Below are 15,883 nucleotides of genomic sequence, written 5' to 3' on the forward strand. Positions count from 1 at the left end.
TGGAGACGGGCTCAGACCGAGGCCAGACCCGCACCACCTCCTCCCCAAGGCTCCCTTCCCTGCCCATCGCTGGAACTCTGCGACCTCATTCACGTCTGGATCTCTCGGCGAACGATAATCCTCACCCTGAGCCCTCACCTCCCACCTGGACCGTCACATGGTCTCCTTCCTGGGTTCCCTGCTCCCCCAGTCTATCCCACGCACAGAAGGACCCTGCAGACAGCCTGAGTCAGGCCACGTCCCTTCCCTGCTTAGAACCCTCCTGTGGCGCCATCTGGCTCCAGGTAAAATGCAGAGGCCCCACAAGACCCTCTGCACAATCTTCCCTGTCACCTCCCTGCCCTCACTTCCCACCCCTAACCCCTCATTCCCCCTGCTCTAACCAAACTGGTCTCAAACTCATGAAGCTCACTTCTGCCTCGGGGTCTTTGCACTGGCGGTTCCCCTGCCTGGAATGCTCTTCCCCTGATGTCCACATGGCCCCTCTCCTCCTTCAGAGCTTTATTTGAAAGTCACTTTCTCAGTGAGGCATTCTCTGATCACACTTGTCTAAACTTGGACACCCTCCTGACACTTGATGTTTCTTTCCCCTGCTCGCTTTTTTCATCCTTAACACTCGTCACTAGCTAATACACTATATGTTTTACTTATTTATCTTGTTTATTATTCATCTTCCCAACTAGAACGTCAGCTTCGTGAGGACAAGAATTTTTGATTGTCTCAATCACTGTAGTACCCCTGCTGCCTTGGTCAGGTCTGGCACGTAGTAGGTGCTCAGTAAATGTTTGTTGGACGAGTAATACTATACGAGCAGATAACTCTTGTTGAGTGCTTACTGTTTTATCAATGGTTTCATGGACTAGCCCATTCTGTGCTCGGAATAACCCTATTGGATTATTATATTCATTCTACAGATGAGGAGACAGGGGCCTGGAGAATTTAAGTCACTTGTCCAAGGCCACACAGCAAGGGAGCAAGGGGAGTTATTGTAAGGTGCTGAACTCTAGAGCCCATGCCCTTCGTTGCTACACACAGTAGTGGTGGGGGGGGAGTACGGGGGGGCGGGGCAAGGAATGTGCCAAGGTCATGCAGCTGCGGGAGGGTGAAGCGTGGATTTGCACTCGGCCGTGTGGTGAGTGACTGGGCCCTTGTTCTTTCCCTGCAAATTATTCCCCCTCTGATTCAATCCCGGACCATCCCATAGACTGGCTCCCAAATTAGCAGGTGCCCCAAGGGGCCAGGTGGAGGCCAGGCCTCCTCCTTCCACACCTTCTCCAGGTCCTGCTCCTGCAATGCCAAGGCCAGCTCATTGTTGTCGATGACAGAGGCAGCTGCCACGTCCAGAGGCGTGGAGCCCTGCATGCCTGTGAGGGCGAGAGGCAGAGAGAGTGCTCTTCAGAGGTATGTAGTTGACAGTCTCACTCCTGCTTGTCTCAACTCCTCTCGGAAGCCCTCCTTGACCATCCCTTTTACAGCCCGGGTCAGGTGCCTCCACTGGCCCGTGCTTCCCCTTCCCAGGGCTGAGCACCCTGGGCGGTCACTGTGTGTCCTCCACGCTGCACTGTGAGCCCTGTGAGGGCCAGGGCCACGGCTGTCTGGGTGGACCCTCGGCACCGCTCATTAAGGGCTACCTCCAGGGTGGGTTGAGAGTGAGTGTTTGTTGAATGACCGAACGAGTGAGCGAGCCAGCAGACATGGATGCCTGGATAGACTGCTGAGCGTGGGCCCCGGGGGACAGCTCTCCCTCCACCCCGGGCTCGGGTGTTCTCACCCAGGCCAATGCCACTGTTCTCCAGCAGATAGCTCAGGTGGTCGAACATGGAGCGCTGGTTCTGCCGGCTGATGCGACAGAAGTAGCAGAGGAAGCGGCAGCAGCTTGTGACCATCTTGGGGAAGCGGATCTCCTGCGGGGGGGGCAGAGCGGGCCGCTGGTCAGTGCCTCCCCCCGTGGCCCCCTGCCCTGAGCTCCTCGGCCCACACAGGCCCCTTACCTTGGATTCGCCACCACCGAGGACATTCACCATGACCTCCATGACTGTCTCGTGCATGCCCAGTGCCCGCATCAGGTTCGGGTGTTGGTAGAAGACTTTGTTGTTCATGATGTTCCTGTGAATAGGTAGAGTACGGTGGCGTTTCCAGGGGCCGGGTGTGACCCAAGTCCAGGGGGAGCCCCCAGAGCCTTCACCGTCCCCCTTCACAGATCCCAACCCATTCAATCTTTACGTCTACTCTGGATGGCAGGAATGAAATTACCCCGATTGTACAGATAAGGAAACTGAGGCATGGATCCAAGGTGGGCTCCCCTAGAGCAGAGACCCTCGCCATGTTGCAGGTCGTATCCCCAGACGCCTAGAAAGGGCCTGGCACAAAGTAGGTGCTCAATAAACGCTTGCTGAGTGACCGAATGAGGCACATTTGACACCGAGTGAGTGCTCAATGCTGTCCCCTACGCGCAGGAGCTCACTAGGCCTCACTGTGACTCCACAAGGGAGGCACGGCTCTTCCCCGGCCCAGAGATAAAGATGAAGCTCAGAGAAGGTCAATCTTGTGCCAAGAGTCACAGGTGAGTAAGAGCTGTCACCCCAGAGGTCGGATGGAGACGTAAGGGGAGGAGACCTCAGCCAGGGAGACGGGCCAGCTACGGGGAGAAGTACACCGCCGCAAGGATGGGCCCGAAGCGGAGGAAGGAGACATCACTGCATCCGGGGAACACGAGCCAGGGGGGACGTCCTGGAGCCGGGAGGGCTCCCCTCCTTCCCAGGGGAAGAGCAAAGTCAGGGGAAGGGGCAGAGCCTCAGAGCCTCACCCAATGCTCTGGATCATGAGGTTTTCCTCCTGGGGACCCATCTGCACGATGAGCAGCGATCGGATCTGGCCCAGGCACTCAAGCAAGCTCATGGTGTCCTCCATGGACGATGGTGAGATGGTGTATGCCCGGGGCAGGGCACGCAGCAGCTCCCCGAGCCCGTCGTACTGCCGGTGCAGGAGGCTGAACATGGCGCGGACGAGCTCAGGGCTCTGCACAAAGTCCTCTTGAGCCCAGCGCACCACCGTGTGGGACACCAGCTCCTGCAGCGACTCTGGGAAGGGAACGCAAGGGTCAGAACGCACTGCCGGTTGCGGCCTTGAGCCGAACAACGCAGCAAGGGCCCCTCTTTCCAGAGGGCTTCGCAGTTACTAACCGCCCCACCGTCACCTGCCAGGAGGGGGCAGATTCTGGCAGATCTTTTTTTTTTTTTTTTTTTTTTTTTTGTATTGCTTTAAGAGCCTCCCTGTTCTCTTTACCCTAATACCCAGACAGTAAGGGCCCCCTAAAGGTTTCAAGAGGAAAAAAAAAATGTATCATTCAAAATAACAGAGCACCACTATAAGCACCTTTCAAATATATAATGCACCTTTGAAAGCACAAGTCGCAATTCCACTTGTTCTGTAAAACTACTGCTGATTTTTTGGGGCTCCTGGGTGGCTCAGCCAGTTAAGCGTCCGACTTCGGCTCAGGTCATGATCTCACGGTTCACGAGTTCAAGCCCTGAATCGGGCTCTGTGCTGGACAGCTCAGAGCCTGGAGCCTGCTTCAGGTTCAGTGTCTCCCTCTCTCTGTCCCTCATCCACTCACACTCTGTCTCTCTCTCAAAAATAAATACACATTAAAAAAACAAAAATAAATAGAAGTACTGCTGATTTTTCCTCCAGAGAGACAACAGACACAAAGAAAAACTGTCATTTGATGTCATTTGGTGTCATTTGAAAATGATGTCAAGATTAACAGGTTTATTTTCCCAGTCCCTCCTTGAGACTCATCATCCTGCCATCCAGCATCCATTTCTCTCTTTGCCTCTCTCTCCCAACCCTTTTCCTTTCCAGGATTTGGGGGGAGAAAAGACAGAGGTCTCATGTGTCTCAGGCTTAGGAGAAACCTCCATGCACTGACACTGAATGGTGGTGTCATATCAATTCATGACCTTCCAGAAGCGCTACACAATCTGGCCCTGGCACTTCTCCTTCTTTTTTTTTAAGTTTATTTGTTTATTTTAAGATAGAGAGCAAGAGTTGGGGGGGGCGGGGGCAGGGAGCAGAGAGGGAGAATGCTGCACTCTCAGCACAGAGCCCGATGCAGGGCTCGAACTCACGAACCATGAGATCATGACCTGAGTCAAAATCAAGAGTTGGATGTTCAACCGACTGAATCACCCAGCACCTCCCCCCCAACTTTTTTTTTTTAAAGTTTGGGCCTTGCACTGGTGACCTCATCTCCTGCCCCTCTCCTCCTGCTCACTCCCACACTGGCCTCGAAACATACCAAGCATGTTCCTGCCTCAGGGCCTTCGCACTGGCTGTTCCCTTTGTACCAATCATCTTCCCAGATCTTTGCATACCTCACTCCTCCACTCTGACCCCTCCATCTATCCCACTGTCTCCTATCACTCAGCTTTATTTTTCTCCTTAGCACCCATGGCCACCTGACATTATGGTATATGTATATGTGTATCTGTTACAATATTCTAAACTCCTGAAGAACAGAGACTGTGACTTTTCCCCCCTACAATATTCCTCAGCCAACCCAACAGTGCCTTGACTATTGTAGAATTAAACCCTGTACCAACATCAGGGATTCTGTCCTTGTTGGATAGAGCTGATGTATAATTTGCACAATGACCCACTGGCCCAACACTTATCATAACAGTGTTTCTAATCCCTTGTCATAGTAACTGTTTCACCAAAAAAAAAAAAAAAAAACCAACAAAGAGAAAAACAAAGAAAATCCATGAGAACACAGAAGCCATGCTGGTATAGGAGCTTCCACCATCCCGAGGTGGGATGTATGTCTCTGCTCTGGCAGGCCATATGGCACACCGGTCCAACACACATACTGTGCAGCCCCCACATTTCGGCCACACTTCCAGCATGCCTCTTCTCTCACCCTACCTCCCACTCCTCCTCCCTCATTAATCCACCCCTCCCTTTTCCCTATTCCTCATGGCCTGTCTTGGACCCAGAGGCTCCCCAAACACAAGGCCGTCTGCCCCATCCCTGTCCCTCCCTAAGGCCCCAGTCCTCACGGGGTTTGGCCTCCTCAGCAGGTGGTTCCTCCTCAGGTTTCTCCTCCTTCTTCTTCACCAGCCTCACTTTCTCCAACAGGCTCATCAGGCGGCTGCCCAGGGTGGCCTCTTCCTCTGGCTCCTCCTCCTCCCCCTCCAGCTGAATTCCTGGAGTTGGTCAAGAAGATAGAGGGTGTCCTTCATCTGTTTGTTTATTCATCTACTCAGTCATTCACTTCTTTGTTCACTCATTGGTTCATTCATTCATTTCTCACTCATGTATCCCTTCTTGGGTTCTTTCATTTATTTCTCTGTATGTTCATATGTTTGTTCATTTATTCATTCTTTGAAGCATTTTAAATATTTTTTAAACCAGCTATTGTAAATAGGTTAAAGAACTAAAGGAAACCATGTCTAAAGTATTAAAGAGAAGTATGATGATAGTGACTCCTCAAATAGAGAATATTAGTAAAGAGGTAGGTCATATAAAAAAATAACCATATAGAAGTTTTTGGGGCTGAAAAGTACAATAACTGAAATTTTAAAATCACTAGAGGAATACAATAGCATATTTGATCTGGTAGGAGAAAGAATCAGTGAACTTAAAGTTAGGACAATAGAGGTTATCCAGTCTGAAGAATAAAAAAGAATGAAGAAAAACTAACAGAGCCTTAGAGCCTGTGGACCAGAACATCACAAAATATATCAATATATGCATAATGGGAATCCCAGAAACAGAAATGAAAAATGGCCACAAAAATGTGCAGAAATAATAGCCCAAAAGTCCCTCAAATCTGATGAAAAATATGAATCTATACATCCGAGAAACTTAACAAATTCCAAGTGGGATAAAATCAAAGAGCTCTTCACTTAAGACACATCATACCCACCTGCTTCAAAACAAAGGCAAACAGAAAACTTGAAAGTCAGCCAGAGAAAAACAACTCATCATATATAAAAGAATCTCAGTAAGATTATTAACTAAGTTATCAGAAACAATGGAAATTATCCATTCATCCCACCAGACACCCACCATCTCTCCATTCAATTTTTAATCATTCAACTATCCATCCATCCATCATCCTTCTCTTTATCCATATGTCCACTCAGTCATCTCTTCACCCATTTCTTTACTCATTTATCTCTTTACCCACCAATTTACACACTCATCACTCACTTGCTGATAGCCATCCATCCATATATAATCCGCTCAAACACCCCTATAAGCTTATCCTTCCACTCATCCTCTATCTGTTCACTAATATATCTGCTCATTCATTCGTTCAACCAAAAGTTACATTGCACCAAAACTGTAAATATTTAAGATCAGGCAATCTTAGGGAAACTTCAGGAAAGGTCACAAGAGAAAGTCTGGGAGAAGGGTTCTCTGATCTCTCACCACAGTGTGCCAGCAAGTCTTGATGAAATTCAAGCAAATCCTGCCGGACCTCTTCAGGGAGAGGACAATCTTCATCATCCTCACCATCTTTGAAGTGCAATAGCATGTTTATCTAGGGGAAGGTCGTAAGTTAGAATGAGGGTCAGAAGCTCAAGAGCAGAAATTCTGAAATCAAGGATCAAAGATCCAATTGTGAGTCCCTGTCTAAGGCCATGAGTTAATGAAGACTATCTGAGAAATTAGAGGTTTGAAAGGAGTCAGGGTCAGTGTGAGGTCCTACTAAGAGGTCCTATTGGTTCAGAGAGACATAGAAGAGTGAGAGATAAATATATCAACAGGGTCAGGGGTCAGGCCTGAGCTTGGAGGTTTAGTACCATCAGCGATCAGAGTGGGGGGAGGGGTTGATGTTGGGATTTAAAAATAATGCCAGCTGGGATCAGGGGTCAGAAGACCTGCTCCTGGGGTGGGGAGCGGAACTCGCGAGTACGTCGGGCAGTCTCAGCTGCGGACATGGTGAAGGCTTTCATGAGGAGGCCATAGCGGTCCCGCTGGTTGGCCTGGAGTTTGTCCACGTAGCGCTCCGCAAAGGCTGCTAGGGATTCCACACGGTGCTGCAGCTCTTGGTCACAGAAATACTCCAGCAGGTGGCACATCTGTGGGAGGACAGCCACGCAGTAGGGATGACGGCGGTGAGACCATCAGGACTTCCTTAAAAACTTTTCTTGCTTCCTCTCCCCTCTCCATGGCCCTGCCCCATCTGCCGCCGTCATTTCCTGCCTGGATCCTTAAGCCAGACTTCTCCGTGGTCTCATCCCTCCAATTCACTTGCCACATGGCAACCAGAGAGGCCATTTGAAGCCAGAAGCATGCCAACCACCTGTGGCACTTCCACAGCTCCCCACTGCCTCAGGGCAAGGTCCAGACTCATCCCCCACCAGATCCTGTGTTTTCCAGCCCGGATGAGTGGAGGCTGGAGAACAGGAAGAACCAGCCTACCTGTAACTTCACAGACTCTGGTAACTTCATCTGGAGCAGCCCTTCCTCCAGGCCTTCTTCTTTTTCCCCTTCGGCTGTCTCCTCTTCCTCTTTTTCCTCATCTTCCTTCTCCTGTGCCTCTTCCTCCTCATCCTCTTCCTTCTCCTCTTCATCTTCTTCTTCCTCTTCCTCCTCTTCCTCTTCCTCTTCTTCTTCAGTGAATACTTCAGGCTCAATCATCTTCAAGATCTGTTTCACATCCTCATCATCAAAGATGCCCATCACCTATAGGACAAAGCCTGGATCCTTCACTGTGGCCCACAAGACCTCAAATTAAGTCCCGGCCTCACTCCCCAACCTACTTCTCCTGAATATGCCAAACTCATTCCTGCATGGGCTAGATGTGATTCCTCCAACACAGAGAAATGTCACCCCCTGCCCTGCTCTCCAGCCTCCTTAAGATCCCCCCAGATCCACACCCTGTGTCCCACCTAAGCACATAGCCAACCAGACCACAGAGCCAAACATGAGTGCCTCTCCCTTCGCTAGCAAATGTTCTTTCTCCTAAACTTGAGCATATGTGACTCTGAAACAGACCCTACCCTACCCTGATGGATGCCTTCATAGCTCCTAGCATATGCTAGCACTCAGTAGACATAATGAAAATGCTAGCAGACGGAGGGAGAGAAGGTAGATGAAAGGGAAAAACAGTGGGGAAAAGAGAGATGGGTAAGTGGGGGAGGGGGGACTGGGTGGCTGACTTAACAGATGGAATATCAGAGGTCTGAAGGGGAGAGAAGTTGATGGGCAGATATGGATGGAAAGATGAAAGTAAAGGTGGAGGAAGAGATGGGTGGATAGATGACAGGGTATGTAGTGTATGGATGGGTGGGTAGGTGGATGGACGATGTGACAGGTGCATGAGTACGTAAATGAGTGGCTGGGTAAACAGATAAATGGGTAAATAGCCAGTGGATGGGATGAAATGGGATGCTTGGATGATGGATGGGTGGATAGTTTGGGCATGAAAATGTGGATGGATGTATATATTCATGAGTCATTAGATGGGTATGTGAATGAAAGGGCCCATGAAATAGAGGACGAAGGATGGGTGGATGGGAGGTGGATGAATGGGTGTAGATGGTTGGGCGGATTTGTGGGTAGGTGGATGGGTCCACATACATATGGATTGAGAGGTGCATCGGTGAACAGACAGGTAGGTGGAAGATGAAGGAATGGATGAATCTGTAGATGGGTGGATGGATGGAGGCACAGGGGGAAGGCAGATGATAGCTGGATGCATGAAAGGAAAGACAGATCAATACATAAGTGGGTAGGTGGGTAAATGAACAGACGGAGCAGTGGGTGTACTGATGTATGAGTAAATGGAAGGATGAATGGACAACTAGATTGAAAACTGGATGGCTGGTACATGAATGGATGGATGGATACGTGGGCAGAAAATAGAAGAATAAGTGGATGGTCTTGTGGATGGGAAGATGGGAGTACGTTTGACTGACTAACTGGATGGATGGAAAGGTAGGTGGAGGATGAATGGATTGATAGATGGATGAATGATGGTTGGATGCACCAATGGAAAGAAGGGAGAAAACAACGATAAGCAGATTAACAGATGACAGATGAACGGATGGGAGGAAAAGGGAACGAAGGATGGAGAGATGAACGGGCGGTTGGAGGCACAAATGAGAGGGAGGTTGACGTATGGACGGATGGATTGTTTGGAATGAGGAAGAAGAATGGGACAGAAGGAAGCAGGAGGAAACCATTACCAGCAGGGTGGACACGAGCTTGAGCACGGGCACAAACTGGAACTCCACAGAGCCCCCGACAGGGTCACGTGCGTGCTGCCCACCATCGCGCACGGCCTCCCCCAGCATTCTCAGTGCTTTATCCCGCAGGGCCTCGAGAGGGATGCTGGGGCTGAGGCGGGCCGGGGCTTCTGCCGCCCTGGCGGCCGGCAGGGCAGCCACGAAACAGGGCGGTGAAAAATGGTGTGGAGGCCGCAGCGAGGTGCTGACGCCAACGCCAGGCAGGCCGTGGCGGCGGGGGCCGTTTTCCGCACTCTTTCCGGGCGGGAAGAGAGTGATGGCGCGGGTCTCCTCCGTGAGGGGCACGATGTACTCAGAGAGCATGGAGCGGCGGCTGCGGCAGGCACTTTCCAGATGGATGCTGATGAGCAGGTCGTAGTAGCCCGCCCGCAGCGGGCCCGGCAGGTGCGCGTCCTCCAGGGCGTGTAACAGCTGCGCCTGGTCCACGTGGCTGCACAGCGCATGCGCCACGCGGTTGTTGCCCAGGGCGCACACGGCGCGGTAGAGGCGGAGGGTGTGGGAGTGGAACCGCTGCAGGTGCAGGCGCTCCGACAGCTCCAGGATGTCCATGCATCTGCGGCGGAGACGGGCCAGAGCCAGCAGAGGACGCGGGAGGCAGGGGCACAGAGAGGCAGAGAGGGGTACCGGTGAGAGTGGCGGCCACCCCAGCAGGGGTTCCCGGGGGCCCGCTGGGTCAGGGTGCTGTGAGGTGTGTGGAGCTGGGTCTTTCCATGGTTCTAGAAGTCCCTGAGTGGTCTGGGGGCTCCTTGGGATATGTCTGGGATCCCTGGGATGGTCTGGTACTCGGTATCTGAGAATCTCCGGAGGAGATCTGGTGACCCTAAGATACGTCTGGGATTCCCAAATGGAAACTGAACCTCCCTCTGGCAGGGCTGAGTAACTTGGCTATGTTTGAGTGCAACGAGAAGGTAAACCCCACCAGGGCAGGACCTGTCTGCCTTCTGGGGTTTTGTTTGTTTGTTTTTGTTTTCTGCTGTATTCCCAGAACCTAAACGGGACTTCGCACATAGTGAGTGTTCAATAAATGCTTGTTAGACAGACAGGTAGATAGATAGATGGGAGGATGATGGATAGATAGAGTGAGTGAGTGAATCTGGGACTCCCGGAGGTGGGCCTGCGTCCCTTTGGGCAAGTCTGAGCCCCAGAGTTATACGTGAGCATTGCTGGAGTGTCTGTTCACAAGAGCTTGGTGTCTCCAGCCCAGAATGCTGCCGGCCACGTAGGAAAAGCTCAGAGCCGTTTGTTGAACGAATGAATAAAAGGAAGATGACACACGTTACAGCCTCCTGGAGTGAGTCTGGGACTGGACTGTGTGTTCAGAGTAACTAAGAGCATTCCTGCCATACATGTGAACACATCTCTACCCCGGGTGTGTCTGGGTCCCCTGGACTGGGTTTGAGATCCCCACGGGACACATCCGAAGTCTCCGTGGGCGTGTCTCCCAGGACAACCGGGGGCGCGTGCAGGCCCCTCTGAGTAATGTCCGTGACCCTCCGAGGTGCACTTGAGGCTCCTGGAGTGTTGTGTGGCTCCTCAGTGTGGACCCGGGCCCCCTGACATAGGCTTGGAGCCCTGTGGGGTAGGTCTGGGGTCCCTGGAGGTGAGTCGTTGGTCCACTAATATGGGCCTAAAGCCCTCTGAGGTGGGTCTGGAGTCCCCTGGAGTCTTATCTGGGGATGCCCGCGCTGAGTCAGGGTTCCCTGAGGTAGGTCTGGGGCCTAGTGGGGTGTTGTCTGGAGTCCTGGGGTACGGGTGGAGGGGTGCACTGAGGGGGATCTGGACCCCAGAGGGCTTGCAACACCCGTCCCACCCCTGCGGGTCTGCGCCGGCCCTGACCGGTTCTCCTCAGGGATGTGCAACGCCATCATGGTCAGTGGCTCCTGGCACCGCACGGCCCAGCCCAGCCGCTCGCCGGCTCGCCGCGTCTCCACCTGCAGGAAGTGGTTGGGCATCCGGCTCCACGAGACAGGCATCAGCATCTGCACCTCGAGCCGAGGCGGGCACTGCGGGGCCGGGTTCTTGCGCTCACTCAGAAACATGGCGGCTGACAGCGGCATGATGTTCTGGAGGCACAGAGGTGTGCACCGGTCACAATTCCCAGCCCTCTCTGTCCTGCCACTCTGCTTCCAGGGAGACCTCCCGGACTGCCCCACTTTTCAGCCACTCTGCCAGCCTGATCTCCCGCACCTACTGCCTCAGCCTGCCCCATCACCGCACCCTCACCTTCTGCTTCCCCAGCTCAAACTGGATGACATTCTGGTGGGTGGGCAGGACAAAGACGGCAGGAAACAGCTTCGTGTTGGGCTCCACCTGGCAAGACAGAAGAGGGCAGGATAAGGAAGCGGGTGACCTGGAGGTGATGTTGAGTGTGGATTCTGAACCCTGGGGTCGATTGCCCCAGCTTGATCCTGCTGGTGTCTACGGATCCAAACTCAGGCACTGAAAGCGCCCCAATGACCCCGAGGCTGCTCACGGGCTGTCCCCCTTCTGATCCGGCCAGGCCAACCTCCAGCTCCCCCGGGATCACTGTGCATATCATGCCCGCCACCATTCCCACTTCTCTCCCAAGACTCATGCTTCAAAACCCAGAAAGTTCTTCTGACTGCGCTTTCCCTCCAGCCCCTCTGATCTCCGCAGCGGAACCCCCACACCACAAACACCATCGTCTGTGAAGCCGTCTTGCCCAAGCTGAATCTAACCGCACCTCTGGACCCGTCTCCTAGCTCCCAGGAAATACAGGGGACAGAGGAAAATGTTAAAACAACACCAGGGGGATGCGACAGCCAGATGCAGACTGAGAAGCTAGGCCGGCACTCCCGATGGCGGTAGACACACGAATCTCCCAGGATTAAGTTTGGCATTCTCATTGGGCAGGTCTGGGGGGAAGCCTGAGAGTCTGCATTTTTAAAAAAATTTTTTAAGTTTTATTATTTATTTTGAGGGGGGAGGGGCAGAGACAGAGAGAGAGAGAGAGAGAGAGAGGGAGAGAGAGAGAGAATCCCAAGCAGGCTCTGCATTGCCAGTGCAGAGCCCGATGCGGGGCTTGAACTCACGAAACCGTGAGATCATGACCTGAGCCGCAACCAAGGGCCAGCCGCTTAACCGACTGAGCCACCCAAGGTGCCCTGAGAGTCTGCATCTCTAATGAGCCCCCAGGTGAGGCAGACCCGGCCGGTCCAGGGACCATACTTTGAGAAGCAAAGCTTTACAGGACAGACAGCCTGGTTTCTTCAGCAAACACATTTCGAAGAGAGAGAGAGCTGGAAGGGAAATCTACACAGGAGACTCGAGGGATCTAGCAACCAATTAAAATAGAAGATCTTATTTGGATTCCAGTTCAAATGAACAAATGGGAAAAAGACAGTTTTGAGACAACCGGGGAAATGGGAACATGGACTGGATATTTGGTTAATTAATTAGGAATTATTGGATTTGTTCGTGTTTGTTTTTTAGATCCAAGTGGTATTGTGGTCATGCTTTTTAAAAGAATCCTTATTTTTTTAGAGATACATACTGAAAAGAGATGAAAAGATATCTGGGGACTCCTTCAAAACCATCCAGAGTGTATGGCAGTGAGGGGGGCGTGGAGGCTAAAGACGACACGAGATTGGCTGTGAGTGCGTACTCGTTGAAGCTGGGTGGTGGGGACATGGAGGTTCAGTACGCTATTCTATTTTTGCATGTTTTTGAAAATTCTCCATTTGAAATAAAGTTTTAGGGGCGCCTGGGTGGCTCAGTCGGTTAAGCATCCGATTCTTGATTTCAGCTTGGGTCATGATCTCACACGGTTTGTGAGATCGAACCCCGCATCGGGCTCTGGGCTGACATCATGGAACCTGCTTGGGATTCTCTCTCTCCCTCTCTCTCTGCCCCTCCCCTGCTTGCCCGATCTCTCAAAATAAGTAAAGTTTAAAGAATAAAAATAAAATAAAGTTTTACAGAATCCAAGTTAGATGGATTAATGGGTGGATAGGTGGATAAATATGTCATAAAGCCAGTGTAGGTGATAGATTCTTGGTAGTGGGTGTGTGGGTGTTCAAAGTACGATTCCTTTAATTTTGTTGTACGTTTGAGATCTTTCATCATAAAATGTTGAAAAGGAAAAGGCTACCTTAGGATTCATCCTAGGCTGTTCCTTGATTGGTGAAAGGTTGGCAACTGATGTCACCTGGCCTAAGAGGGAATATGGACCACTCTCCAGGGTCAAGGCTGTCTCCTCCGTTCTGGGTGTCAGTTCAATGCAAGGTTAACTAGGTGGTCCCCCCGGAACTACCCAGGTCTGGCCTGTCCTGAGGGCAGACTAGGAGCTGTTTTTGTCCTGTCTCTCTGGGATCTGTCCTCAGAGGGGGTCTGGAAGGGTCATCCCAGTGTAGTGGGACATGAGAACACTGTTGCTAAGTTGCTGAGGGCCGGGCTCACCTGGAAAAAGGTGTTGCTTTCTTTGCCATTGGCAGTAAATGTCATCAGGCCAGTGGCCAAGTCCACGAGGCAGCCAATGACAAGGTCCGTGTGGCTGATCCGGCCCTGCTGCCCCGAGCTCACGAAGTCCCCGCCCCACACCATGTAGCAGTTGCTGCACTTGAGGCTGGAGGAAACAGGAGTGGTCAGTGCAGGGACTCTGGACACTTCCTTCCCCAAACTCCCAGGACACCATGACCTCAGAGCTCCATACCTAAACCCCCACCACCTGCAGACCTGATGCCGAAACCCTGAGCCCCTCAGAGTGAAGGTTCTTAGAAGTTGGCTGGGGGTTCTGGGAGGAAGAGAGGGAAGGAGAGCAGGAAGAGAGAACAGGGAAAGGAGGAAATGTAGAAAGGGGAGGGTGAGATGAAGAAGGAAGAGAAAATGGAAAAGAACAAATGGAAAAAGAAGAGGAGAAAAAAACAAGAGCAGGAGCCATTGCTGGAAAGTCAACAGGAAGAGAAGAGGAGAAGAAGAGGGGGAGGGAAGCTGCCGAGCCAGGTGCCCAGCACTGACCTCTCACTTCCCACTGTCCCCACCCCTCCTGGGCACCTGCTGTGGACGTTGCCTTGTTCGTCCCCCATGGTCACCGTCACTGCCCGGACCTTGCTGAGGTCGAAGTTCATGTCGTGTTGATGGTAGTCGGGGGTGACCCAGCCCACCCACACGCAGCTGGGCTCCTGGCCAGCGAAGACCCTCACGGAGTAATAGTACTAGAGAGGCAAAGGGGGATCAATGGTCAGTCTGGAAGGCGGGTGACACAGGGCTTCCCTGGGACTCTAAGTTGGCCTCTCTGGATTTGCAGTGTCCTCTGGGAGTTCAACAATAAATTACTGGTTTTGAGACCCCCTGGGTCTATGTCCCTGTTTCTGTGTCTACGGATATATTTTTAGACTCGGGAATTCTCTGGGACTATTTGTGATACCCCCAAATTTGGGTCCCTCTCCAAGTCGCAAAGTTACTGGTAAATAATAGTTAACAAACAAGTTAACTTACAAGTTAACTCACAAGTTAATTTACTTAACTTTTATAATCACCATCAAGTGGGTACAACTTTTATCCTCATTTTACTGATGGGAGAACCATAAAGCTTCCATAAAGGAGAAGGCATAGAGAGCAGTTGAGGTGACTTACCCACTTGGCACCCAGGTAGCCCATAATCCTAACCACGAAGCTACCTGTCTCAGAAAACATTCCAGATTTGGGAAATCCCTAAACTTTATTGAGATAATTGTCAATTTTGCTTCCCAGGAATATACGAGAGTAGCTATTAAATTTGGGGGTATCGAGTTTATATGGGTGAACCCAAATATTGAGGTCCCAAGTCTACATTGCTATATACTCTGGATTCTGGGATCCCTGGGAGTTTTATCAGTGTGCCTTATAGCTTCATGGTGTTCCCTGCAATTTTTAGACCCCTAGCTATACGGATTCAGGGGTTCAAGGGATTAACTCAGTGTGTGCTCTATTTTGTGGACTTCAGTACGTATCAGGGTGTCCCCAGGAAGGGAAATTACTAGAGATGGCAGCATGAAATTTGGAAATCTGAGGGGTCTCGGAGTTAAGGGCCCCAGGTTCACACCGTGGTGGTATTGAGGATGATCTCGGGGTCATCACGGTTGTCGGCAGGCACCACCTCTCGAGGGAGTCGAGGCAGAGTGGGAGTGGCTGGTGGTTGGGTCATCATGGCGGCCTTCTTGGCCTTGAATAAGAACCTGGTGATGAGGAAAGGCTACCGTGAGAGCCAGCTTTCAAGCCCAGTCCCCCCAGGCCTCTTCACCACAACATTCATGGCCCCCCGTCCATCCTAAATACATCCCATTTCTAATGCCCAAGACCTCGCCTCTTGAAGGATAAAACTCCCAACTGTGTCCGCATAATCCATTCTGGAGAATCTGTGCTCTGTGCTTGCTGATACCCAGTCACCCAAATTTAAAAGTGCCTCTGGGAACATGGAGGTTCCCTTTGGGGCCTACAGTGGTTCCCCAAGTCTGCATTTCTCATATGGGTGCTAAAGGCATTTGGGAAAGGACAATTCTTCATTGTGTGGTACTGTCTTATACACTGAAGGCATGTAGGATTCCTGGAGCAGTACCACCACCTCAACAAACCGCGATGACCAACATCGTCCATCACGCCCAAACACCCGCCGAGAGACA

The 15,883-nt window shown here is 51.6% G+C and overlaps 1 protein-coding gene across 4 annotated transcripts in view; it reads right to left on the reverse strand.

Annotated features, from left to right (window-relative positions):
* Nucleotides 1-15,883, reverse strand: part of RYR1 (ryanodine receptor 1) — a 117,521-nt gene that overhangs the window by 69,306 nt on the left and 32,332 nt on the right. For all 4 annotated transcript variants that reach the window (XM_058707775.1, XM_058707772.1, XM_058707773.1 and 1 more), the window contains exons 29-42: nucleotides 15,307-15,439; nucleotides 14,277-14,437; nucleotides 13,683-13,848; nucleotides 11,487-11,573; nucleotides 11,100-11,326; nucleotides 9,204-9,816; nucleotides 7,435-7,698; nucleotides 6,891-7,091; nucleotides 6,439-6,550; nucleotides 5,061-5,207; nucleotides 2,807-3,080; nucleotides 1,992-2,106; nucleotides 1,772-1,904; nucleotides 1,270-1,364 (exon numbers count right to left, since the gene is read on the reverse strand). In XM_058707775.1, the coding sequence (XP_058563758.1) occupies nucleotides 1,270-1,364; nucleotides 1,772-1,904; nucleotides 1,992-2,106; nucleotides 2,807-3,080; nucleotides 5,061-5,207; nucleotides 6,439-6,550; nucleotides 6,891-7,091; nucleotides 7,435-7,698; nucleotides 9,204-9,816; nucleotides 11,100-11,326; nucleotides 11,487-11,573; nucleotides 13,683-13,848; nucleotides 14,277-14,437; nucleotides 15,307-15,439 (2,728 nt within the window). The remainder of the gene's footprint in view (nucleotides 1-1,269; nucleotides 1,365-1,771; nucleotides 1,905-1,991; nucleotides 2,107-2,806; nucleotides 3,081-5,060; nucleotides 5,208-6,438; nucleotides 6,551-6,890; nucleotides 7,092-7,434; nucleotides 7,699-9,203; nucleotides 9,817-11,099; nucleotides 11,327-11,486; nucleotides 11,574-13,682; nucleotides 13,849-14,276; nucleotides 14,438-15,306; nucleotides 15,440-15,883) is intronic.

This window comes from Neofelis nebulosa, chromosome 17, assembly GCF_028018385.1.
Source record: "Neofelis nebulosa isolate mNeoNeb1 chromosome 17, mNeoNeb1.pri, whole genome shotgun sequence".
Taxonomy (NCBI): domain Eukaryota; kingdom Metazoa; phylum Chordata; class Mammalia; order Carnivora; family Felidae; genus Neofelis; species Neofelis nebulosa.